A 27,509-nucleotide genomic window follows, 5' to 3' on the forward strand; every position below is an offset into this window, starting at 1 on the left:
TAAGCTAGGTCTGTGTAAGAAAAGCTATATAAATATTTTGTAAAAGCATACTTAGCAATTTACAAAAAAAATCGAGTGCTAAATATGTGTAAGCATGATTCTCTCTGTTGCAACAGTAAATAAATACTATTTCAGGATGTAGTTTGTTCAAACTATTTCTGCTAAATACTGGGTGAAAGCCTTGTAGGTGCTAGCTACATAGTGGTAATCAAGGCTTTCTTTTACTTTTGCTGGTAAACCTTGGATTTCAAAGTGATTGTGTTTCCTTTGTTGAGACTTCTGGTGTTCTTTACAACAGATTCCATTTAAAGTATGATTAATTGCTTATGCATCTGAAACACCTCTCTATGTAAAACTGAAATAGTGTGACGAATATTATTTGATCATGTAGGAACGTCAATTTAAATTGGAAAAAGAGTATGAAGTAATGTGCTTAACTGTGAAGTTAATATATATATATATATTTTTTTTTTGATGGTCATTGCCATCTGTAAGCATTTTCTAAAGAGCTGAATAGAAAGATACAGGATGGCAGTTAAGTAGTTGAGCTGTTTGCCACAAACCTCAAGAAATTCATGAAAAGGCTATTTGATTGATTTCATTGTTTTATCCTTTGCTTTAGGAGAGTTAAAGAGTGAAATATGTAAGAACAGCTGTGTAAGAGCTTAATTTAATCGTTAGGTGTTACTGGCCTATTTTGAAGAGACCATTCTATAAAATTTTTCGTGTTGATGCTGCTAGAAATGTAAAATGTTTGCAGCCTAAATAACTCTAGTGTAATGAAGAGTATGTTGGTTTTTCCTTCAGATCCTCACCTCACACACTTTCTCCATGTAAGTGTGGCAAGTCACTGCCTGAATTTGAGAATGATTTCAGTTAGCTGAATGACTTTTTATGTTCATTAGAAGCAGAGCAAATCAGCTGCTTTCCTGTCTGTTTCTTGCGATGTTCTCTAGATGTCATACTTAATTTTGGAAAAACAGTAATCTATTTTAATTAAACAGTGTACCATACACCTCAAGTCTGAAAGATGCATCCTTTTTCCTTCTCTTTTCTGCTTCTTGGCTTATGTTTTATTTGTTTGTTTTGTTTGTTAGTTTGTTTTTAAACTTGTGAATAAAAGCTTGTGGTTCTGCTTTACAGAAGTACCTGTGGTCATTCATTTTGAAAGACAAATGCATTGCTGTATGAAAATACAGCAGCAAACATTATCAGCTAACCCAGTTCTTATTTTTAGTGCACTCGTGTCATGTGGACTCCGCCTCTTCGTGAAAGTTTCTCATACCCATTCCTTGTGCTTCAGATGTTGCTTTTGACCTATATTCTCAGGTACCTCTCAATTTATACTTAGCTTTTTACAGTGAGTTTAAAAGAGAATGTCACAGGGCATGTATTTAAATACATTTATTTAAGTATTTATTTATGTGCCTTGCTGTGCTGTAGGAATTATATCATCAACATAGAAACCTTCCTCTGGCTGTTATGTTGCAGACTCTGCACCAGTAAAACTGCAGTCATGTTACTCACTTATTAAAAGGAAAATTTTTGCAACTTGAAGACATGATTTAAAATAAAAATCACAATCACTAGTTTGGCAAATACATGTCTAAACTAAAAAAAAAAAAATAAAAAAATCAGACTTTTTGATTGATGTCACTTCCTTCCTTGGAGAAACAAGCTGATAATCCCATCAATTGGTTTTGGCCCTCTTGGAAAGTGGTATGTTGATTGCACGTAGCATTAGCTTATGCTATACAACAGAGGATTCTATAGCACCCATAAACTAGAATGTTCTTGCAGTTTTTGTCTTTATTAATTCAGTCTTTTAAATCAATCTAGTTATAGTAATGCAAGGATGCCCCTGAATATGTTAGCCCTGCTTTTCAGTGGCTGTTTCTGGCTTGCAAGGTGATTGTGTTACTGTTTTGCCTTTGGTTTGAAAATAAGCATGACTAGTTGAAAAGTCCTCAAGTATTAACAAACTCCAGCACATCAAATTTGTGGTGTATTTGTGATTTAGCTGAATTTTGTTGTAGTTATGGATGATTAAACCAAAAATATATTTCTATCATATGTCACTAATGTGTGTTTGTGAGGTAAGGAAAAAATGCATGCTGTATAGCATATACAAATACTTTGAGGAATAGTTTGTAGAGTGATTGCTAGATTTTATATTATAATGACACCTCCTCATTTAATGCTAAATTGTGAAGTCAAACAAAACCCGAGGAAATTACACTTCTAGTTAGGTTGATCCTAGTGTATATATTCTTTATCCATAACTGACTTTTAATTAGATACATGCACTTCTGTTCTTCAAATGCTGGTATTTAAAATAATCTTTGATCTTGCTTACCAGTTAAGAAGCAAGGTATTTAGCCTAGGTATTTCAGAGCGAGGATCTTAATCACCTTTTGGTGATTAAAAAAAAGAAACACAAAACATTTTAAGACTTAACTTTCAGCTTCTCAATTAGAGATCTTGCTTCAAGAGCAGCTCTGTTTTATGTATAGGAGTCTTCTAATGTAATATAGGAAGTATATTTGAAAAAGAGTCTAGAACTTAAATTCTATGTTATTTGCATCATTTAAGTAATAGATTAAACTAATGCTTAGCAGGACTTATGATAGTTAATCTTGACAGATTTTAGGAGAAACTGAAGAGTATTTTGCAGAATTTGTTCAGACTTTTGTGACCTGTGGGGTTTGGGTTCTTTTTGGAAGAATATTTATGATCTCCAGATTTTTGGAGGCCACTTAGGGAAATTTGAGTCATGACATGTTTCTGATGTGACCTCAAAGCTAGGATTAAATAAATAAAACTTTTCTAGGACAACATGGAAAATAGAGTGTTTTCAGTCAAAGGTGAGTTTCATATACTTGTGATTGCGCTGAAATCCTTTTACAGGATTGCTGGCAAAAAATGTTGCAGAAAGTACATATGAAAGTAGGGTGAGTTGGAATGCTAGAGGAGTAAAATCACTGTTGGGTGCAGACTGTTGTGAGAATAGTTGTGAATTCAGCTGAAAAGAAAATGGTTTTGACTTGACTGTACTTGTTACGTGAAGGTGGACTGCTGCACAGAATATAGTTTTGACTTGCTGTATTATGTACTGCCAGGAAAAGACAAACTTGGTAATGAGTGACTCATCATATTGTTAAGAAACACTAAGCATTGGAACTGTTGTTTTTGGAAACTAATGGAAAAATGATACTAAATTGACTTGAACATTGTTACTTTTAGTGGATCAGTATTGCTAGCTAAATTCCAAGGTAACTTTTTTATTTTTTTTATTCCATTCTCTGTTGTACTTTTTGATAATATGCAAATATCAATGTAATTTAACTTACTGATACCTATTCTGTCTCTTTTTCCCAAGGATTCCGAATATTAATACAGGAAGCTTGATTGCACTGTGTGTTTCTAATATCTTTTTCATGCTTCCCTGGCAGTTTGCTCAGTTTGTTCTTCTAACTCAGGTAAGACCGTGTCCACCTCTGCATAGCCTCTTTGTCTTCTTTAGGCAAATTAACTACTTTCTATAGACTGTCATTGAGTTCACAACTATTCTGTTGCTTTCGTTTTAGCCAGGCTTTACCCTTGTTCTTAGGAAAGATTCACCCCATTTATCACACCATTTTTTTTTTCCTATTCTTAATTTGAAAATTGGATGCCACGCAGTCTTCTTTTTCCAGGACTAAATAATTTACTTATTTCTTAAAAGCAGCCTCCATCGTAAGGTCACTGCACTTAAACAACTGCAGAACATGGGAAAACTTTGTATATTGAAGTACAAAAATAAAAGGTGTTGATCTTGCATTGCTTTGGGCTATTCAGATTTTTACAGAGAGCAAAGTTTGCATGGCATGTGATATTTGGCATGATTTTTGCATGATTTCCTATTTAATTTTAATAAACCTGAGAGCAGTGGCAGAATTTCTGTCTGAGAGCTCAAGCAGTTAACTTGAACTAGTGCTGACATGTAGCATATGCTAACGTGAGCAATGGGATACTGGTCATACAGCACAATATCTTAACGTTTAAGTTGACTGAAATGTAACCTGTTGATTGAAGTCCATCCATGTCTCCATGCTTTTTTCCCTTGTCTGTTGCACTCAAAAGAGATGTTGCTTGGTTTGAGTTGATAGTATATATTGATTGTTCAAAACTGTGTATGCAAATGTCCTAAGTGGAGAAGAAGAAGCCATTAAACTCTGTAAGACATTAGAAGAAATCCATTGCTGTAACCATTATAAGATGTTGGGTCTAACACTTATAGGTTTGATTAATAATTTCATGAATTTCCCATGTGACTTTTAGTAAGCTACCTAATCAGTGAATCTCATTTTCCTAAGCAGTAAATCGTGATGTTCTAATGCTTTGCAAAAATTTGGGGTTAGTTAACGTTAATGATTACTTTTTTTTGTTGTTCTGTTTTCTAAAAATTGAAAGATGTGTTTAGTGCTGTGTTGTGATGACTTCCATTTTTGGAAAACCAAGTTCCTACTTTTTAAATAGTCAAATATGTTTGATAGCTGTTATTCAGAGCAGCAAAATTAAAGTCTCTTGAAAGAAGCTGTTATAAAATGCCTAACTATGCACTTAGCAAAAAAGCAGCAGTAAAAGTTGGTTTATAATTGTTCGAGTAATTAGTTTTTTGTATGAATATGTATTTGCTAGAGCAAGCACACCACTGTAAATTGTTAACTATTTTTTTTGCTTTTCATTCTAGATAGCTTCATTATTTGCTGTGTGTATTATGGGTTATATTGACTCCTGCAAATTACAGAAGATACTCTCTGTTCATATGGTAACTTTTTTTTTTCAAATTAAAACCTCTCAAACAGGTTAAAGCATCAAAACAGTGTGTCTGAAGTGTTTTCATTAGTTACAAGATGATTAGAAATGTGCAATAATAGAATAGAATAGTTCATTTGGAAGGGACCTTCAAAAATCATCAAGTCCAACTGCCTGACCACTTCAGGACTAACCAAAAGTTAGAGCATATAATTAAGGGCATTATACAAATGCCCCTTGAACATTGACAGGCATGGAGCATCAACCACCTCTCTAGAAAGCCTGTTTCAGTGTTTGACCATACTCATGGTAAATAAATTATTCCTAATATCCATACTGAACCTTCCCCAGCACATCTTTGTGTCATTCCCTTCCATTTTATTGCTGATTACCAGGGAAAATAGGTGCCTCCCTCTCCACTTCTTCCTCAAGAAGTTGTAGAGAGCAATGAAGTCACCTCTTAGCTTCCTCTTCTCCAAGCTAGCCAGCCCAATTGTCCTTAGCCTCTCCTCACAGGACATACTTTCCAGCCATCTCACCAGTTTTGTTGCCCACCTCTGGACACTTACAAGTAACTTAACATCCTTTTTATATTGTGAAGACCAGAACTGCACACAGTAGTCAAAGTGAGGCTTTATCATTACTAAATAGAGCAGGAGAATCATCTCTTTTGGCCAGCTGGCTATATTGTGTTTAATGCACAAAAATGCAGTTTGTTGTCTTGGCTGCCAGGGCACGCTGCTGACTCGTGTTGAGCCTGCTGTAAACCAGCACCCCCAGATCCCTTTCTAGAGAACTGTTTTCTGGCCACACATCTCCTAGTCTGTACTTGTAACGAACATTACTCCATCCCAGGTGCAGAACCTGGTATTTACCTTTGCTGTACTTCATACTGTTGCCCAATGCACCAATCTATCTAGATCCCTTTGCATGGCCTGTCATCACTTGAGGGAGTCAACAGTATGGGTTGGAGGGGCCTGGATTTGAACATTTGATCTTAAATGTTTTTATATCATAGTGTCAGAAACTAGGATCAGTCTGATGCATCGTAATTGTTGAGACTAGACAGCAGACTAGAAATTATACTAAAATAGAGCATGAACAATAAAAAGTTGAAAAGATAGCATTCATCTTATGCCATTAGTTAATGGTAACAATAAATGAGGTGTTTTCAAGTCAAAATTAGGAAACGCCAACTAGAACTGGGTTTTGAAGACTACTGACATCTGTACCACAGGAAGATGTTCTGCTCAAACTAGTTAGAGAAATGTTTAGAATGAAGGGCAAAAAAAATATTAAAATATTAGTCTGAAAAAAACTTATTTTGTCAAATTGGTGAGAAAGTCAAAGGCAGGAGATGATAAGTAAAAGGCAAATGGGTTTCAGCATAATATACCTGGTCTTTATTTTTGAAACTAAAATAATGATCAAGTTCTGAGTTCTGCTGCCAGGATTTTCTGCTGTTTGAAGAAAGACTACAATCTTAAATATATAGGAAGATGTAAACTTTTTTTTTTCTTTTTAAGAAATATGTCTATTTTTAAAAATATACATTTGATAAAATTTTGTAATGCAAACTCAGTGGGCAGAAAGTGTTTTTGCCACACAAAAGAAGCTTTTATCTAAGTGATATTTCATACTTTTTTTTCCAAACATTTTGAAATACTACAAATGGTAAATGAAAGGCAGTAGTAAGTTCTATTCAGCTCAATTTCTATATAAAACATAGTTTTATCAAGTGCTTGTTCCCAGTCACCCTTATAAGGAAAATTTGCAAATAAGCATCTTGGTTTAGTAATTTTTTGGCAGAAGCAGGATGAAATATTTGTGTCGTTTGTTTTATGGCAATAAGTTAATAATATTGGTGCCAAAGTGCCATAAAAGTCTAATTTCCGTTAATTAAATAATTGTGTACCATTATAGAGAAAGCCTTCTGAGGCTGGGTAAACTGCCAGTCTGTCTTTGTGGTGTTTCTGATTCTGCCCCCAACCTCCAGTTTTTGTAGAAAATTACAGCCTAGCTATGGAAAAAAGAAAAAATCAAAAGGCTGAGTATTTTACTACTTTTCCTTATTCCTGCGCACAGTAGAAGGCAGAGATTGATCATTGATATGGCTTTGCCAAGTTGAGAAATGTAATTCAGCTTGCCTTGTCTTAATAGGAAAGCACAGTAGAAGATCACAATGGTGCAAAAAAACTTTTTGTGTATTTCAGCCTTGACTTTCAACCTGATTCAGCTGTTCATATGATTGAACAGTCAGAATTCTGCTTCATTTAATTCAGTAATGATTGTTTTTTAAATATATTATTCTCAATTTGGAAGAAAGAAAACAAGCATGTATTCAGTACTTATAATGTTTGTCCAGGACTCTGAAAGATAACAGAATAGAAAAATACTTTTTTTTTTCCCCCCAAATTATTGCATTATGTTAGGAATAACTTCAAAAATGTAATATCGGGCAAGATAAGTTAGTCTTAATCTATATGTACCTTATAATATAAAATAATACTGTACACTTGGCTATCTGTCACAATTAAGTCATAATCACTGTTTTCAGAACAGTTCTCTAAGCCAAGTATCAAGCTTGCGCTTGTTGTGAGGGTTGTGTCTTTAATTATAAAGCTGTTTATGTTACAATGTAATTTATATAGTTAAGCAATTCTTAACCTTTTCTATTGTAAATTTAATAATTTTAATTTTCTTTTTTCAGGTATCTCTTGTAGTGTGTTTTATTTTGATGTTCGGTAATTCGATGTTATTAACATCATATTACGCTGCATCTTTAGTAGTTATATGGGTAAGTTGTTTAAGAAAAAGAAAATTAATCATGTACTGTTCTGTATGTATTGATATAAAATGTGAAACTGCTGCATTACCAGACAGTTGACAAATCTTTTATGTCACAAACAGACCTTAAAGATATTTGGAGAATAATTAAATACTAAGATTTTTCACACCAAGACCTCTTCTGAAGGGAAGCTGAGTTTAGGAGTCAGCTGTCTTCTTTATTTAGGCTAGGTTAAATTTTACAGGATCCATACCCTTGTTAACACCACTGTAATATTTGAGTGAAATAATTATGAAATGAGAACATGAGCAAGAAGTCTTGTTTTAAATGCTTATTTCTTTGAAACTGCAAATACAGAAAAAATGGCTATAACTTACATAACAACAGTTTCATAGAATCATTAAGGTTGGGAAAGATCCCCAAGACCATCTGGTCCAACCATTGCCCTACCACCAATGTCACCCACTAAACCATGTCCCTAAGCACCACGTCCAACCTTTCTTTGAATACCCCCAGGGATGGTGATGCCACCACCTCCCTGAGCAACCCGTTCCAATGCCTGACTGCTCTTTCTGAGAAGAAATGTTTCCTCGTTTCCAACCTGAACCTTCCCTGGTGCAACTTGAGGCTATTCCTTCTAGACTAGCTACCTGCGAGAAAAAGCCAACCCCCAGCTCCCCACACCTTCCCTTCAGGTAGTTGTAGAGAGCAATGAGGTCTCCCTGAGCCACCTCTTTTCCAGACTGAACAACCCCAGTTCCCTCAGCTGCTCCCCATAGGACTTGTGTGCCAGGTTCTTCACCAGTGTCATAGCCCTATACTCTGGGCACGCTCCAGGGCCTTGATGTTCTTCTGGTACTGAGGGGCCCAAAACTGAATGCAACACTTGAGGTGAGGCCTCACCAGAGCAGAGTAAGGGAAACTATAGTTCAGATAGTACAAAGTACTATTTGAACCTATATTTGAGCCGTATTCCCAAGTGTGAAATTATTCACTAAGACTCATCTTAGTATTTGCTATCTTCATTTATACTTAAGAGGAAAAAACACCTCTAACCTCTTTTAGTTTCATATGGTTTCTGCTAAGGGAATTATATACATGAAATATGAGATAAGATTGTATAAACAGATCTGCTTTAGCATGCTACAAATAATCTCAATTTCTGAATCTTTTTGCCCCTGCTAGAAGCATGGGGTGACATCAGTGATTTTTGTTTGTTTGTTTTCTTTTTTGTTTATTTTTGTCCTTCAGGAAAAGAGTGGTAATTCCTCACCTGTGTTAAGAATTAGCTCCTTTCACTCCTGGTAGTTGTTGGAATAGTTTTTCTTACAAGCTTACTCTACTTGCTTGTAGCAGTTTCTGTAATTGTATACTAAATATAGTTACATTGAGTTTCTTGCCTATTTTCTTCTTTAGAAAAAATATTTGTTGTTTCTCTGTTATTTGACTGTATATAGTGGCCTCAGTCCATGTCACGTACAGATGGGGCTCTAAAAGCTTTTAAGTTTATTCTCTGTTTTTCTTAATGTTGTTGTTTGTCAAGGCATCTTAGAATGGATTTTCTATGTGTCATAAATCAGGAACAGTGTGAAACAAAAAAATACTGGTTACTTTTTCCCCAGTTCTGTTCTTTTGCCTTGTATGAAAAATTTGTGTTATGCTGCCAGTAATTTATTTGTTGCTTCAGAAGGCTCTCATTCATGAAAGCAGACATAATTCAGTTTCCTGTTGTCTTTGATATAAAGAAACTTAGAACTGTATAATATAGAATTTTACTTGGTAAAAAGTAGAATAGTCTTTCATTAATCATATATAAAACGCAGCACTGCAGTAGTTTTTAATTTGGCATGTTTTGCCAGTGCAGGGTGATTCCGGAATCTGGTATGTGGTGGTGTGTGTGCTTATTTATTTAATTTTACGTAGCTGCATGCTAAAGGAGGTGCTTATTAAAATCAAACAAAAAGTCATCCAGGATACTGGAACATCTTCATGATATATCTTACCTGGAAATATATTTTCATTTTATTATTAGGGAATTCTAGAACTGAGTCCAAGAGTCTTTAAAAGGTGCAGAAGTCAAGTCTATCTGTGGGTAAGGAATTTCATACATCTTGAATTTCAGAAAAGAATTATGACTTTTGTTTTGTTTTAGTGAAACAGAACTAACTTTTGGTTTGTTTTCTAGCAGCAGAAAATCAAGAAATACAGATAAATTGCCCTTTTCAAGTAAATTGTCCCTATTCCTAGGGATTCATTTGAAAAGAAAAGGGGCATAAATAAGCATTTATTTCACAAAATTAAAACAGGACTCAAATGGCAGCACATTTAATTTAAACCTGTTTGCAAAACCTAAGATCTCTATGAAAATCTTTCTAAAACAGAAAGCAATTTAAAAGAGGCAGTTAAAAGAATAACAGTGCCTGGTGGGGCATTTGATGGGGATTAAGATACTGCATTAGTGATTCATTAAAAATACGTCCTATATCACCATTATTTTAGAATATTTTTGATAACATCAAGCAACTTACATAACTAAGTACAAGAAGGGAGTCAGTCTAAAACAATGTAGGGACATATAGTTGGGTTTTGAGGGCAGTTGAAATAATGTCCAAATGTGGAGGAAACCCCCAAGACTCTGACAAATAGAATATGACACTGTAGAAAATGTGAGAAACAACTTGCTGCTTAAGACACAACATTAACTTGTAAAGATGTCTTTAATGGGAGACTACTAAGACTATCCAGGTGCTTAAGATCATTCTCATTAAAATGAATGGTAACCTCTTACCAAAACTGGATGAAATTCATACAGTTATTATACAGGCATTAGAATATAAAGGCATTAAAATGAAAAAAAAAAAAAAAAAAGTAAAACAAACTGCATTGCGTGTATAACTTGTCAATTTAACTAGTTACTGTGGTACCAGGGAATTGGGAAAGTAGAGAGATCTTGTGTCAGGTTTTTGAAAATGAGATCCAAGACATTTGTGGAACTACACACCAGTAAGTCCAACTTTGTAGAAGAATAAACAGATGAATAAAGTTGTTAAAGATACTTGTACATGTGATATAACAAAAGATAGGTCCAATGCAGCCTCTCTAAAGGAAGTCATGCCTGGCAAATGTATTTGACTTCTTTGAAGGCTATAGATAAGGGTGTATGGGTGAATGTAATGCACTTGAACTTCAGAAACCTTTTGGGGAAGATATCTAATGGGAACTGTAAAAGAAAATAAGCTCCATGTGATAAGGTGTGAATGTTAGAAGGTAAGAAACAAGTGGTGGGATTAAATGGTAAGATTTCAAAAGAGGACCACCACCACCCAAACTATATGTATAAAATATTTTAACCTAAAGAAGCAGAAAAAAAATTGGTATTCTTTGGTATTCTCTGAATACATCATTGCATTTCTGAGCAGGCATCCAAAAGGGAAGTAAATAATTATTAATAATTATAAGTAAGTAATTATTAATAAAGAGTTGCTAAATAGCACAAATTTTAAAATAGGTTAGAATTCTACATCTTGGAAGGTGGAGCATAACAAGGCTAGTGAGTAGAAACAGGTTATAATGACAGTTTATTTGGTGCTCCTTCTGTTAGCAGCAGTAAATTTATAAGAGAGAATTATTATATGGTGGAAGCAAAAAATAAAGCGTCAGGAAAGGATTAGGTAACTCTCGGGCATTTAGGTTAATTTTCAGTCATAAAACATGATGATTGAATGCAACCCATAGTCACATAAATATCATGGTTACGTTAGGGTAAAGATGAGTTTGCATGTTTTTATTATATTCTCTCTGAATGTATGTGCTGCTGGTCCCTGTCATGTGCATGGTGCTGAGCCAGGCTTTCCTACTCAGCTGGGCTTGTTTTATAAGGAACTAAGTGAGATTGCCTAGAATTTTCTCCTTTCTAGTAGTTTTAGTTACACTTCATAAACATAGTATGTAACCCTTTCTATCTCCTTGATGTTCTATTTTGAGATTATCTTGAAAAGGTACTATAAATCAGCAAATTCCTTTAAAGGTTTGGATTAGTGGGGTAGTACAACCTGATAATTACAGAGAGGCTGTTGGTGGAAAATAATCGTGGTAAACCACTATATGCAAAACAGATGGAATTGACCGTTTGGCTGCCCTGTTTAACGTTTACTTTGGTACATCCTCTGCTACAATGTCATGTGCAGTGATACAGCCAAAATAACAGTTAATCCAAAAATATTTCAGTTGAAGTAAGGGAGGGGGAAAAAAAAAGAAAACAAAACATAAAACCATCCAATGTGTTCAAATTTCAGAAATGTAATGGGTTAGAAATGATTGTATATCTTGGTGATAATGTAAAGTTTTGAGCTAGTCACTAAATTTAGTAATCTTTCTGAGAAAGTACGGTTTTATTTAAAAGTTTGCTGAGACATGTTTATTTCATTCCAAATGTATTTTTAAGGTCATCCAAGGTTGTGCCTGGTTATTTGGGACAGTCACCTTGAAATACCTAACTTCTTTAGCATTTGGAATAGCTGATGATGTAAGTCTTCTTTCTCTTATGCAAGTATATGGTGTCTTTTAAAAATGTTTTGCCTTAATACTTTGATTTCAGTCTCTTATTGATATATTTTCCTGAGATTCCAAGACTTCTTTTGCAGAAATGGGAATGGGCTTGTGTATATGCTTTCTCATTCAATATGAAGACTTTGGGCTGTTATGACCTAAGTTTGTGAAAAGACCAATGTGTGTACTGTTGAGTTAATAAATGCTCTGTGTTTGTTATGAAATTTGGCTTTATAGAGCTCTGTTTATTTTTGGTATCTTTTACCTACATCTTTGTTTTATTCACTCCATTTCTTCAGTCAATTTCTTCTGAAACTCATTTTTAAGGCAACTCTGAAATGCTTGTTGTAACTAGGACTCCTAATTGCACTTCAGTGCTTTTACTACTAAACTACATTTTTTAAACCCTGTCTATGTAGATGCTGCACACCTAAATGTAGGGGCAAGAGGTGGGAAGCTCCTATCTTAAAATGTGCATATGCAAACTGTACTCTTGTTCAACCCAGTTGCAGTGATAACATCCCTTTTCTGCAGCTTTCTGCTTTTTCTTTTGTCTAATCTGTTATGATCAAGTATGTCATTTAATCTACTCAAATACATTTTTGATGCATTTATAACATTATTATAAATTATATAATCTTCTGTTTTAATTTTTAAATATATATATATATTTATTTATTTAAATATATATATATTTAAACTACTTGTTTGCAGAAAACAGTTTTTTTCTTACTGGAGCTCTTTTTTTTTTTTTTTTTTTTTTTTGTATTTCCTACCAGGCTCATATAGGTAATATATTAAAATCTAAATTTATTGGCTACAAGGATTTTGATACATTAATGTATACCTGTGCTGCAGAGTTTGACTTCATGGAAAAAGAGGTAATCTGATCAAATTAGATGTTTATGGAAAAGGAAGCTTTTTGATTTATCTCCATTTATAACTTGAAACATATGTGAGCCATAACATACTACTGCCATCATAAGAATTCTTTCTCTTTTAAGTTCCAAGTGTTTACTGATGAAGTTAGAGATGTTAATGAACTTCAGCTAAATTTAAATGGTTTTATTGCTTTTAAATTTGCTAAAACTAAAAGTATTATGATTTCATATATAAGAAGCATGCTTGCTTTATTAAAAGAAGTGCTTGTTCAGGGCTATATGAAAGATCAAAGTTCTGCAAAATTAACATTTTGTGTCTGTCAGTAACGGATGCTGAGTAGAGGGAGAATGAGCCACGAAGATGAGGTGGATTTAGTTTACGGAAAAGTTTTGAGGTTTCCATGTATGTTCTTAGTAGACTTTTCTAGTTCATCAGTGTCTAAATATGTGTACAGAACACTTACAGATTAGTCAACCCAGAACACTCAAATTCTTTTGAGATACCATCTACCTCAAGTCTCTGGGTAGTTTGCCAAAGAGAGGGGAATAATTTTGTAATGACCATAGTATGAAGACCTCTAGTGAGATTGCTGGGTGGAGTTTAAATTTCAGTTTCTTTTAGCTTGTTTTGTTCTTGTTGTATGTTCATATTTGTTTCACTTGAGGAAAAACTCCGTATATTATTTTCTTCAAAATGAACATCGATGTAACTCTAGATGACTGGAAAGCAATTAATGCATTTTATTTCCATTGTAGACTCCAGTTAGATACACAAAGACTCTACTACTACCACTTGTTCTGGTGGTTTTGGGAGTAATTATCAAAAAGGTACGTAATTTAGTGAGTCACCTTTACCTTGAATTTACTTTTCACATTTTTTTTAAGGGACCAGTATTTATTTTGAGACAGGAAAAAGTTAAAATACAGTTTGTCAAAAATATTTGTATACAGTTCTGTATTTCCTTTACATAAGTTTTTATGAAGCTCTGGTCCTGTGTCAGTGAGAAAACTTGCTTTGATCTTAAGCACCAAAAAAAATTCTGTCACTTAGCTGATGAGTACTATAACTAAAGTTTACAACTGTTTTTGTAAATTTGATTATGTATAGTTTGTGTGAAAACAACTTACAGTTTACACGAGAACAGATGGGATAACTGCTAACTGCCTGGCTAATTAAACATCCTCAGAAAGAATTTTTAGCTAAAGCACTGTGTGCCTTTATATTAGCATTATCTGAAAACGAGATACTCAGGTGTAATTTAATTTAACAAATGCTGGAAATGCTCTGTAATGCTTTTGAAAATTTATTCATAATTTTGTTGGCTTCTGTGTTCTTCAGGCAATTAAATATCTTAGGTGGACTTTATCTCATACAGGCCAATATGAAAGGTAATTACTCTTTTTGAATGTCAAACTGATCTTCCTGCTGGAAGTTCATTTGATTTGACATACACTAAATAGCTACATTATGTTGATCCTTTTTGAAGGGTAAATTATGTAACTGAATGGCTTGGATGTACTATTTGTGGTATTTTTATAGACTAAGTTTATCTGCTGAACTTAGTTTTAGACACCCTAGTCCCCTCCCCCACAAATATTCTATTTCATCATTTATTTTTCTGCTTTATTCCTAAAGCACAGTATTTACTCATGTGTCTATTCACTTTTCTCCTATAAACAGTGAACACAAACTGTTTCTTCCCCATTATTTTTTTCCAGGTTATAAAAATACTTGGATCTCATCTTTAGGAGAGGATCCCAGCTGTATTAATTTTATTTTCTAAACGTCTGTAATACGTGCTCTGCCTGTTACAGTCATTTGGCATCACATCTTAAAATGCTTAAGGGCAGTGAATTTGGCCAATTGCATGTCATTTCCTTAACCAGGGAAATCTTTTTGATTCCATTTTTTGGTCACTAGTCTGCAGTAATATCTGCTTTCCATAGTCTTAATGGCATATATCAAAATTAAAAAAAAATAAAATAAAAATTGGTGCAATTTTTTTTTTTAATGTATACCTCATTTTCACTGTACTCGCATTTATATTTCCTTCTGAGAAGCCAAAACCAACCTGAGTAAATGGCTGACTTCTTTGGTAACAGTTCTTTGCCTCTGTTATGTTACTGAAGTTTCATTCTCTAAATAAGCTGTTCAACTGTTCTATATATGAAATAATTCATGAAAGCGATTAAAAAAAACTGCTAAAAATAATTTTCAGATATCCCAAGTAGACATAGGGATGGAGGATAGTTACTGATTTGTAGTATATTTAAAAGCTTGTTAGAGAGAAAAAAAAAACTATACAGGCGCTGACTCTTGCTTACTGTAAAGTAAAACTGCTGCATCTATATGATAGAAACAAATCATGATTTTTTCCTTTTTTTCTTTATTCAGAGAGGAACGTTTTAACCAGGGTGAGGTAAGATATTTTTTTCTGCACAATTTTATTCATATTCAATCCTGATGCTGATAGATGGTTTATTTGCTAATTATTTGCATCTTTTATTCCATTGTGTTGCCAAAATAGCTCTGGAATGCTGAACAAAAAATAATGCTAATTAATGGTGGGGTGGCAGTGCAGGATAGGAGCCTTTTGGGCTTTTGCTGTACCAGTGCAGAAAGGCACTGATTGCAAAAATGCGTCTGTGATTTACCACAGCACTTCCACAGGTGATGTAGATTCATTGTTAGGAGGGCTGAACTACATCTCTGATGCTTTCTAACTGTTTTGTTTCTAACAAGTTGCCTGTGGTAGTGTGAGTAGTAGAGATTATAGAATCATTCAAATCATTTAGGTTGGAAAAGACTTCCACTAAGATCATCTGGTCCAACCTTTAACCTAGCGTTGACAAGTCCACCATTAAACCATGTCACTAAGCTACGGTACACATCTTTTGAAGACCTCCAGGGGTGGTAACTCAACTATTTCTCTGGGCAGCCTGTTCCAATACCTTGGAACAGTGAAGATTTTTTTCCTAATATCCAATCTAAACTTCCCTTGGCACAGCTTAGGGTCATTACCTCTTGTTTTATTGCTTGGCGCTTGGGAAAAGAGACTGATCCCCATCTCGCTTACAGCCTCCTTTAAGGTTATTGTAGAGCACGATACAGAGTAGATACATGATACAGATGTAGAGTCTCCCCTGAGTCTCCTTTTCTCCAGGTTAGATGACATTATCTGCTTCTTCCATCTCATATGTAAGTATTTAAGTATTAGACAAGGTATTAGCAAGGTCTCTTCACTTCTATCAAGAAACAATATGACAAATTTTACCTGTTTCTGTCTGTGTTTCAGAATCTTTTGAAGAGCTAGCCATTTATCAAATTCATACTAGTTTTATTGTTAATGTTTCTCCTTCTGTTGTTCCATACTTTGACAGACCAGACACACTTTAGAAAAAAGATGACAAAGTTCTGTTCACTATCCGAAATGTGAAGATCATTACTTTCACTATGACTCTTTTTCAGAGAAACTTGTTATTTAAGCTATACTGAAAATGAAGTTATAGTTTTGAGAGAAATTAAAAGTATGTAAATATAATTGCTTGTGGTTTTGTTTGTTTATTTTGCAGGTGGTATACCATGCATTGCAGCTGTTGGCATACAGTGTCCTAGCGATTTTAATCATGAGGCTAAAGTTGTTTTTGACACCACACCTGTGTGTTATGGCTTCCTTGGTGTGTTCAAAACAGGTAAGATTTAGTGCTGCAGCTATCTCACTATTACCTTTATATTTATTCTAAATCAAATTTGTGTCATTGCTGAATCTGAGTATCATAATTAAAAATAAACTAAATTAAGTTGCCTGTCTAAAAATATGATTACATGTTCCTTTTTCCCCTCACCCTAAATAAAATAAGCATCCTGTTTTATGCAACTTGTCCATCTGCATTACTATACAAATTAGTATTCTGTGTATTGAACTTGAGCATGAGGAGACATACAATGATTTTATTTTACTAATACTGTTGCAAATTTTTATCAGCTATTGGTTTTATCCAGAACAGTGTTTGAATTAGCTTATGTTGTGTTTTGACAGCTCTTTTGAACTTACAGCCTTGCATGTATTCTTCCCAAAAATGTGATTTTTAGTAGTCTTTCATCTTGAAAATCTTGTAGCCTTAAAAATCAAAAGCCATGTGCCTAACTCAGTGTACTGGGTTTGGTTGGGATGTTAACTTTTCCTGCAGCAGCCCATACAGTGCTGCGCTCTGCAGTTGTAGCTAGAACAGCAGTGGTATCACACCAGTGTTGTGTCTGCTGCTGAGCAGTGCTGGCACAGCATCAGGACTCTCTCTAACCCTCCTAGGGGGTGGGCAAAAAAGTGAAAAAAGAACATCACTGGGACAGCTGACCTAAACCAACCAAAGGGATATTCCATACCATGTGGTGTCACACAGCAATAAAAGGTGAAAAAAGGAAGATGAGGGGAGGGGTGGGCTCTCGTGAAAATGTCGGTCCTCCCAAACACCGGCTACAGGCATTGAGGCCCTGCTTCAAGGACGTGGTCAAGCATTGCTCATTTGTGGGAAGTAATTTCTTTCCTCTGCACTTCCACACAGCCTTGACTTTTTTTTTTCCTTTCCTCCTCCCTTTTCCCCTTTCACTTTTTTCCCTTTAGTTAAATTAATTATTTTCATATATATTTATTATATTTATTTAAATTATCTGTTGCATATCTATCCATTATCTATTGATTATATACATATATAAAAATATAATATAATATATTATATTTATAATATATTTATTACAAATATGTAATTAGTATATATTACTATACAATTATATAATTAATAATAATCTTTCCTTAATAATTATTTTTTCCATTTAATTAAATTATCCTGATCTCAACCCATGTGTTGTTCTTTCCTTTACTTCTTTCCCTCCTCTTCTAAGGAGGGGATGAGAGAGCGGTTGTGGTGGAGCTCAGTTGCCTAGCACGGTAAAACCACCACACTCAGATGTATTTTTTCTAGGCTGAAATCAACCATAAAATAAAATGTTATTAGTTTTTTTTTCTGGATTTTAAATGTCTTAGAATTGCCGTTGTGTATTGGTATCCATGTTTTTGAGAACTGAGCTTGACTGAATCTGTATCCAGGTAGCTGCTTTAGAGGCTTTGCAATTGTGGCAAAAGGGAAGTGGATAGGAAGGTGGCTTGAAAACTGTGAGAGGCTGGGCCCAGAGAGTGGTGATTAAGAGAGATGAAGCGGGACTGGAGTTCAGTAACTGGTGCTGTACCCCAGGGTCAGTGTTTGGTCCAATACTGTTCAACACCTTCATTAATGGTCTGGATGATGAGGCAGAGGTTGCTGATGGTACAAAACTGGGAGGAGTGGCTGGTACATCAGTTGGGTGTTGCCATCCAGAGGGACCTCAGCAGGCTGGAGGAATGGGCTGGCGGGAAGCTCATGCAGTTCTACAAGAGGAACTGTGAAGTCCTGCACCTGAAAAGGAACAACCCCAGGCATCAGTACGTGCTGGGAGCTAAACAACTGGGAAGCAGCTTTGCAGAAAGGGACCTGGGGATTCTGGTGGACACCAAGCTGAACATGAGCCAGCAATGTACCCTTGCTGAAACGGAAACTAATAGTATCTTGGGCCACATTAGGAAGAGCATTGCTAGCAGGTCGAGACATGATCCTTCCCCTCTACTCAGCACCGTTGAGGCCATGCCTGGAGTGCTGAGTCCAGTTCTGGGCTCCCCAGTACAAGAGGGACATAGAACTACTGGAGAATATCCAGCAAAGGTTCATTAAGGTGATGAAAGGCCTGGAACATCTTTCTTCCAAGGAAAGGCTAAGAGAAGTGGGGCTATTCAGCCTGAAGAAGAAAAGGCCTAGGGGGAATCTTACCAATAAATACATACTTAAATATATATATAATATTGCATGTGTATATGCTCACAGCTGAATGGAGATGTGCAGAGAGGATGGAGCTGCTGTTTTCAGTGGTGTTTTGTGATAGAACAAGAGGCAGTGGGCACACACAGAAAGACAGTAGGTTCTGTCTCAACATGAAAAAAAACACTTTTTCACTATAAGGGTGACTGAACACTGGCACAGGTTGCTCAGAGGGGCTGCGGAGTTTCCATTCTTGGAGTTACTCAGAAGTAGCCTAGACATGGTACTTGGCAACATGCTTTAGATGGTCCTACTTGAGCAGCTGGTTTGGACTAGATAACCTTCAGAAATCCCTTCAAACCTCATCCATTCTGCCTTTCTGTGGGAAGCGTCATTCACATAAAGTATTCTACAGGAGAGAGTTAAAGGTCATGATTAATGTTGAGCTGGACTTTAAAAGAAAACATGTTAAGGAGTTGAGCACTGTGAGTGCTAAGAACTGTTATGAACATAATGCAAATGAAAGGAAAGGAGAAAAAAGTTTGACAGAGTGGGAAGAGCAGTGGTTGGGGAAGACAACCAGGATGATAATTAAAAAAATAAAAGTTACTTTTGAAAAGTAAGATAAACAAAAATAGTCTATTTTTTTTTCTGTTGTGATTTCTAGATAGCATCTAGAAATTCTAGAATTATTATTGCTTTATCTGTGTGTTTTACTAGAAGAAAAGTGATGGGCTTTTCTGCTGTGTTGTTATTGAAAACTCTTACAAAAGGGGATGAAGTTTAAAACTTGAAATATTTAATTATTTTGTGCCACAGGCCTCAAAGACCTCTTACTCTTAGCCTTTTGAGAACTGAAAATCAATAAAATTTGAACTACTTTTTTTTATTGCATGTAAAATAATTCAGAAATAATTTCTGAAAAGTAGGAGAAAAGTACCTTGCAACTGGTAATGACTGAAAGATGAGCTGCCAGGAGACCGATAGGTAGCCAACATGTGGCTTCCTTTGCTTTTTTTTTTTTTTTTTTTTTAAATCATAAATTAATTGTTATTGCAGTGAATATCTTCATTTGGTGTCTTTTCTTTCTTTTAAACACCTGACTAATGACACCACAGTAATTCCTCCTTGATCATGGTGTTTTTTTGTTTAGTGTTGCAAGTAAGGTTATCATTCTAGTTAATGAAATCTGGTGCTTTTAGTAATCATGTTTTAGATCTTAGAGGATGCCTCACGTTATCCCTGTGTACATTTTGGAAGAAGGACACATTCAGAGTATTTTACCACAATTCTGTTTTCTTTTCAGGTTGTATAAATTTTCTAGGATTTAGTTTAGGTCACTGACTTTAGTCCAGTAGAAAGGATAGTGTTTAAAAAGAGAGATGGGAGAGAACAAAAAGAAGCAGAATGCATTTTGCCTTGCACTCAACTGCAGCTTGGCTCTTTAGTTGTTCTGCTGTTGTTTCGTGTGGTTGTAAAGTGAGCCTAAGATTCTCAGGAACCTACCAATCCAAATGATCACATGCTCCAGGAGCTGTCCCTTTTGGACTGGAATAGCTCATGTCCAGTGACTTGATCTCCTTTGAAGCATCCTGAAGGCATAGTTGGTTTGAAAGAAATAGGCCTTGAATTATAAGAAAGTTAAGGCTTTAGACTGCTGTAGTTCAGATGTTTTTTTGGTACAGAAGGAGGTAAATGACAGTCTGCCACATGTGACAAGGCCTGTAATTATCCTGGCCCTGTCTTGGGCCTTAGGAGAAGTCCATACCCATGTTCAAGAGTACCCCGCTTTAGGTGAACAAGGGATGTAAAAATAAAAATACTTTTCTACATATATTCTCTTATTAGCAATCAGTCAGCCTGAGATGGACATTTGTGAAAACAACAAAAACAAGCAGAAGACAAGACATAGTCTGTAAATGGGAGAGTATGTTGTATTCTTTCAGATGATTGCATGAATCTGTGTATTCTCTAGTACCTCAGTGATGCACCTTGTGGCACCTGATGGGCAATAAAAATGTTATTGTTTGCTTGCATTTCCTCTTTCTGTTAGGAGGAATTAATTATTCCACTCAGGGTGAAATTTTGAAAGCAAAGAAAAATACCTGGAGAGACTTCATAATGTGTTTATTTAGTTTATTTTTCCAGGGGGTGATAGGAATGTGGTTTGAAAAAACATGGATCTTGATAAGGAAAGTACAAAGTTCTAACATGTTCTTGAACTGAGACTTTTGCGGTTGTTGGTGAAAAGGGAAGTTTGTTCATGTAGAATGGCATACAAATTAATTCATTTTGCTTCATCTTTCCAGACCTACACAGCAGTCAGGCATATTTGGTATATGAAGTTTCCCTGGATAGTGCTGTTTTTGATAGTGTTTAGCAAGTATTTGAGGATGAGAGTAGAGTACAGTGCATTTTTGGGGAGGTGGCTTGGGAGATCTAAGTCTAAAATATTTCAGGGATAATTTACAATAAAAATAACATACACTACTGCATTGGTGTAGTCAGTCTAGTAGGAAACTTACTGTGAAACTTTAACAATAAAAAAGTACATTGACTGCATGTTTGATATTTTTGAAATCTAACGTCTTCCAGTTAACAGTAGCTTAAATAGTTTATACATGTTTGTCTGATTGAAAGTTTAGTTCAAATATGGATGAGTTGAAGTGTTTTTGCTCAAACTAAACTTGAACATAGCAAATTTAGTACTACTTAACTACCCATTTTACCTATTTGAGTATTTGCTTAAAGCCTCCAGCATACAATCTGTAGGGAAAAATGCAAGGGCTAACTTTTCCAGCTCAAGAAAGAGAAGGATAGGATATATACATTAGCCTTCTAACTCCAAATTCTGCTTTTTTGCTGTATTTTCAGAATTTTGCAGTACTGGGTGTACTTATTGATTTAAGTAGAAGAAAAAATACTGTATAAGTGTAGTTAGCATTATTTAATTGTTTCTGCCTGCAGAATTTGACATTTGAACTAGAACTTTAAAAGCTGCATTAATGTCAATTCTCATATTTTGTTGTATTATGAATAAATGCACAACATTAGGTAAACATAAATACTTAATGATGGATGAGGTCTCACTGAAGTTTAGCGGAGAAGCAATAGCAGAGGTGTTTCATATTGTAATACAGGTTAACTTCCTTATAGAGAAATAAAAGTTAGTTGTGCTGCATAAAAAATTACAGAATTGTCATCTAGGAATTAATCAATTCTTGCATTTCAGTTATTTGGATGGCTCTTCTGTAAAATCCAGCCCAAAACATTGGTCTTTGCTATTTTAGCATTGATGGCAATAGAAGGATCAGCAAACCTTCAAACTCAGTGGAACATCATGGGAGAATTTAGCAATTTGCCACAGGAAGAACTTCTAGAGTGGATACAAGTCAGTACCAGACAAGGTATAGTATTTAATAGCATATGATGTTCCCCATTTACTGTGAGATGTAACTATAGAACTTAATATGAGAAAATAACTGAAGAGGTATTGCTACTATCTGTGCCTTGGGACTATCCAAAAAACAACAACAACTTTTCCACATAGAAGCTGTCTCAAATGAAAAAAATATATATATACAAAAAGTTAGTTAGACTCCAGCCTACCAGCTTGGAGGTTCTGACCACTGGAGTAGTGTATCTGCAGCAAAACTGCTTTTACAAAGTCCAATTAAAGCAGGTTTTCACTTGCATAACTGGTTCTGTATGTGTGTCCATGCTTATCATTTGGCTAGAAGAGAATTCAAAGTGGCTGTGTTGTGCTTGCTCCTGCTCTTTTATGGAAGAGAACAGAAGTGTCAGAAAACTATTTAGGACCAGAATAGTTACCTTTTTAGCAAGAAAATATACATTCAGGCCAAAGAGGACTGACATTCTATTGCTCATCTAACAGTGGTGTTAGAAGTGACAAACGAAAAAAAAAAAAGACCTTCTGATAATGAATACATTACACATTCCAGAAAAATAAGATGTATTAAAGATAAGATTAATAGTAAGGTATTAAAACTCTGTTCTTAGATGTTCAGTTATATTAATGACATATATTGAGGTCAAGGTTTAAAAAAAAAAAAGTGATTTTGTGCATATCATGTGGGTGCCACATAAGGCTTCTTCAAAAGAAGTAAGTACCTTTTCCTCTTCACACTTTATTTTTCTATTATGGGATTACTGTTTTAGGTATTTGAAGATTTGTTCTGTTTTTACTACTTGATTCTTAATTTCAAAAATACCTTTCATTCTGTTTTTCAGATGCTGTTTTTGCAGGAGCAATGCCTACAATGGCAAGTGTTAAATTGTCCACGCTTCGTCCTATTGTAAATCATCCTCATTATGAAGATGCAGGATTAAGGTAACTATCAAAGTTGAGTATTTAAACATTTTTTTCCCTTAATACTCTTAATGTTGATAATATAAAGTAGGAAAGGCATTATGTAATATAGAAAACTTGGTTAAAATACCCATAAAATTTTAAGTCAGATTGAAAACATACAGTAGTACTTCAGGATTTGTGTTCATCAGAGGGGATATATTGCAGGATAGATGTGACTTCAAACTTGCATACCAAAAAAGAAAACAACAAGGTAAAGAGAAATAAGAAGAGGTGTAAATATTCATTTTACATGGCTCATGTCCTTAATTCTGTATCTGACATTAAGTACAAACAGATAGGACAGCGCATGTTTGGGGAAAATATGCTGGAGATGATACAGTATCAGAAAATGAGCAGGAGTTAATAAATAAGGCCATGCTCTCTGCAATGAAAGGAGAATATTACTGGATGTTACAAACGGGATCATGTCGAGCAAGTGATGATTTTGTTAGATTCAATATGCAGACCTCAGAGTGAATATCTGGTCTTGCATTGTGCATTTTAAAAAGCTCAACCAAGGGCAAAGAGTATGACCTTTTGCAGAGGGACTGGGCAGATAATTTCTTCTGATCACCTCTAGTCCAAGCAAGTTTGTTTTGATGTCTTTGCAGCTACCATTGAGTATTACATTTCAAATGCATCATTTTCACATTTTTACATTTTTCTGTTCAAAGTAACCATGGATCTTGTGGCAAAGTTGTTTCCTGCTACAGAAAAATAAAAAGAGCTCTATATTTACTGTTCTGGGAACAATTACATTTGTGAAGGAATCATCATATTAAAGCAAATGTCACTGAAATTAAACTACAGGAAAAGTAAAAAAACAGAACAAAACAAACAAACAAACAAACAAAAAAACGAAAAAAAAAACACCTTACATTTCCATCCTGTGTTGTTTAGCTTACTTTTATCATATTTCTCTTTTTGAAGGGCCAGAACTAAAGTAGTATATTCCATGTACAGTCGAAAACCTGCAAAAGAAGTGAAAAGAGAATTAATAAAATTAGGAGTGAATTACTACATTCTAGAAGAGTCATTGTGCATAAGCAGAAAAAAGTGAGTAATCTCTTTCTCACAAGAATGATATACCAGTCAAATATGTAGTCTGAGATCAAACAGTAGCTTTGAAATATTGATCTATGCTTTACTAAAAGTGCCCATAATTCATTTTTCTCCATCTTCTCCATCTATTAATAAGTATGATCAACTTCATTGATGTTAGTAACTTTTTGGTCTTTGTGTGCACCTGAAAAGCTGTGTTCTTTGTATTTTAAAATTTGACTGTAAATTACAGCAGTTTGCAAAGGAAAAAAAGAAATTATTCTGTGATGGTAAGAAGAGATGTGTGCATGCACTAAAAGCCAAATATGATTAAAAGGTGCAGAGTAGAAGATAGTTTGAGTACCAGAGTATCACAGTCATTGGTTGTCACTGAAAACTTTGTCATATTTAGACTGTCCATAAGAAAAAATGATGTCACTTTTCTTAATTTCTGTTTTGAGCCTTTAAGACATCATCTAAATGGAGTCCTTTCATTTTTATTCTAAATACAAAGAAATTCAAGTTGTTGCATTTCTTTGGTATTATCTTCACCAAATTTAGGAAGTTTTTCAGTGATACCACCACTGAAAGATAACTGTACAGGGAATTATTAGTGGTTGTGTGCCTTAATGAAAAAGGAAGGAGGTAATACTTTTTTAAAGGTGTCTTATTTTTCTTTAAAAATGTCAGGAGTGTGTCATCCTTCATTTTATAGAAAGTTTTAAGGGTCTGTGCTGATGTATGTTGTATAATGTGAATTGTTTTGCCATATATGCTGCCTCTTCTGAATTAATTGTTATTAATTACATAACTACAAAAACGACCAAATTTTATACATTATAAATACTTTCTATTGAATTACTAACATATTTATTGATATTGTAATATGATAATTTTTAGTATAATTACAAACTTCAAATAGAAGGCACAGTCAAGTATTCATAGAAAGGTTTATAAAATTGAGTTCAGCAAGCTAAATGCTTTTTTTTTTTCTGGTGGAATTTCTTTATTTCTCTTCTCATTTTAATTTTTTTTTAGGCCTGGTTGCAGTATGCCAGAAATTTGGGATGTGGAAGATCCCGCTAATAGCGGCAGAATTCCTTTATGTACCCTGATGAGCAAGGATTCCAGGCCATATTTCATCACAGTATTTGAAAATAGCAATTACAGAGTCTTGAAGATTCCATATGAGTAACATTTCAATACAAAGAACCATCAGTCTTTCAGCTTTTTAAACAAGTAGCTGTAAGAATTCTAAATCAGAAATACCTTTTTTACTAGACTTAAAATGGAAAAATGTGTATCTTATTTTTTACCATTTTAAGTGAATTCTGATTATAGAAATATCTTAAACCTAACAGTTTAGATTTCTATTTCAGGGTCAGTCCCTTGAGATTTGCTATGCAAATGATTATATGTTTGCACATTTTATTGAACACTGATCCAAAAGGAGTTAAAATCTATGGAAAGTAACTCCGTTCTCAAAACCAATGATATTGTGAAATGGGACTGTCAGAATGTCTTAGCAAAGCAAGTTTGTTTAAAGCTTTGGTGCTAGCAGCTTGGAACAAAGGAATGGTGCATCTGGCATCACATTTCTCATGTCGTTTTTATTACCCATTTTATTATTCTGGACAAGGTGATACTTACTAGAAATTCTCTTAAGTTGCATAGTTTCACTAGTCGTGTCTGAGAGAAGTACATTTTTTGTGTGAGAGAATTAAGAACATTGGTCATTTTGGATCACTTAGCACATGCTTTTAAGCTCGCTTTTGAAATGGAAAACTTTGTAAGCGAACATGAAACTTTGTTATTTAGGTGCATGTTCTTGAAACCTTATTGATATTAAAAATGAAGACTAATAAGGGTAATATTTGGAGCGAGCAATAGTTTAGCTTTTCTGTGTCCAAGGGTTTTTAGCATTCTTATGTGTTCAGAATAAGCTGGCATAATAAAAATGGAATTTTTAAGGGAAAATGCTTTATTCAGGAAAAATCTGTAATAGCCTTAGAAACATACTAAAATAAATCCCTCACTGCCTTAACTAGACCTTCAGCGCCTAACTTGATAAGAACTTATTTTCAAAATTTATGCCCCATTTTCTTTTCCCCTGTATTAGATCCTGCCTGGATTTTATCATCAGCATTAAAGAAAAATGAAATTTAACCCAGTTGTGATATGAGTATAGCCAAACAGTTGGGTGGGTGTAATTTCTCCAACAGTATTAGACTGGTTCTTCAGTTTTATGTCATCTTGGCATCACGCTAACGTTATAAGTAATATAGGACTTAAAGAATTCATTTCCCAGGATACCTAGTACAAGGACATTCTTCAGTCGTTTAACTGATACAGAATTTTTGTATATTTATTGTTATGGGAAAATATCACAGTAATGGTGATTCTACAGTTCAAGGTTTATAAGTCTCGTGTTTCTCTATATCATTCATTCTTGGCTTGTTTGTGTTTTTTTTGTTGTTGTTGTTGTTCATGCATCAGTCTATTGACATGACTGGTCTTTTACAACCCTAAGAGCATCTAATAATATTAGATGCTATAGGAATGGTATCTACCATATGTGTAACAGGAGCAATTAAATGGGAACCTCTGATAAAGTAGTAGTGTAACAGCTGATCAGTATTCTGAGTTATCTTATTTTTTTAAAATCCATTTTATTGAGAGGGTGAGGGAGAATGGCTGAAAATGTATTAGCTTTTTAACTTTTACAGAATAGATTTTGGAAAAATTTGTATAAGGAAAATATCAAAAATTAAAAAAAGGGCTTTTGGGAAGTCACTTTTTAAAATACTAATTGAATTCAAGGAAGCCGGAAAAAAAAATCTTTATATAAACATTGTGACTAGTGTTACAGCACAAAAAGGTACTGTATTTTTATGCAATTTATGCCAACTGTTGATGTGTACTTATATGTGGTTAAATAAAAAAGAAAAAGATGGAAGTTGTTCTCATGTTTATAAATGGATAATACATTTCTACTCTTAGGTATTAAAATGAAGTTTAATACAGTTGCCACAGCAGATATAACTGAAGCTGAACCCTTAACTAAACAATACAAGGAGATGTTTCAGATAATTAGAACAAACTCAACTCATCTCTTTCCAGCCTCCAGGTTATTTGGAATATCGCTACAGGTAAATATGAAAAGACAGTGAGAAAATGTCACATAATATTTTACACCCAAAGTGAACCTGGAAGGCAATTCAAAATGGTGCTTTTT

At 34.5% G+C, this 27,509-nt stretch overlaps 1 protein-coding gene across 4 annotated transcripts in view; it reads left to right on the forward strand.

The window, feature by feature from the left end:
- DPY19L1 (dpy-19 like C-mannosyltransferase 1) overlaps positions 1-27,230 on the forward strand; it is a 70,843-nt gene extending 43,613 nt beyond the window's left edge. For all 4 annotated transcript variants that reach the window (XM_038174632.2, XM_027451423.3, XM_027451422.3 and 1 more), the window contains exons 9-23: positions 1,238-1,329; positions 3,380-3,479; positions 4,733-4,810; positions 7,508-7,594; positions 9,618-9,677; positions 12,030-12,110; positions 12,913-13,014; positions 13,771-13,842; positions 14,354-14,403; positions 15,410-15,434; positions 16,588-16,707; positions 22,094-22,268; positions 23,113-23,212; positions 24,164-24,289; positions 25,313-27,230. In XM_038174632.2, coding sequence (XP_038030560.1) covers positions 1,238-1,329; positions 3,380-3,479; positions 4,733-4,810; positions 7,508-7,594; positions 9,618-9,677; positions 12,030-12,110; positions 12,913-13,014; positions 13,771-13,842; positions 14,354-14,403; positions 15,410-15,434; positions 16,588-16,707; positions 22,094-22,268; positions 23,113-23,212; positions 24,164-24,289; positions 25,313-25,469 — 1,425 coding nt within the window. In that variant the 3' untranslated portion in view covers positions 25,470-27,230. The remainder of the gene's footprint in view (positions 1-1,237; positions 1,330-3,379; positions 3,480-4,732; positions 4,811-7,507; positions 7,595-9,617; positions 9,678-12,029; positions 12,111-12,912; positions 13,015-13,770; positions 13,843-14,353; positions 14,404-15,409; positions 15,435-16,587; positions 16,708-22,093; positions 22,269-23,112; positions 23,213-24,163; positions 24,290-25,312) is intronic.
- The last annotated feature ends 279 nt before the right edge of the window (positions 27,231-27,509 follow it).

The sequence above is a fragment of the Anas platyrhynchos genome, chromosome 2 (assembly GCF_047663525.1).
Source record: "Anas platyrhynchos isolate ZD024472 breed Pekin duck chromosome 2, IASCAAS_PekinDuck_T2T, whole genome shotgun sequence".
NCBI classification, from domain to species: domain Eukaryota; kingdom Metazoa; phylum Chordata; class Aves; order Anseriformes; family Anatidae; genus Anas; species Anas platyrhynchos.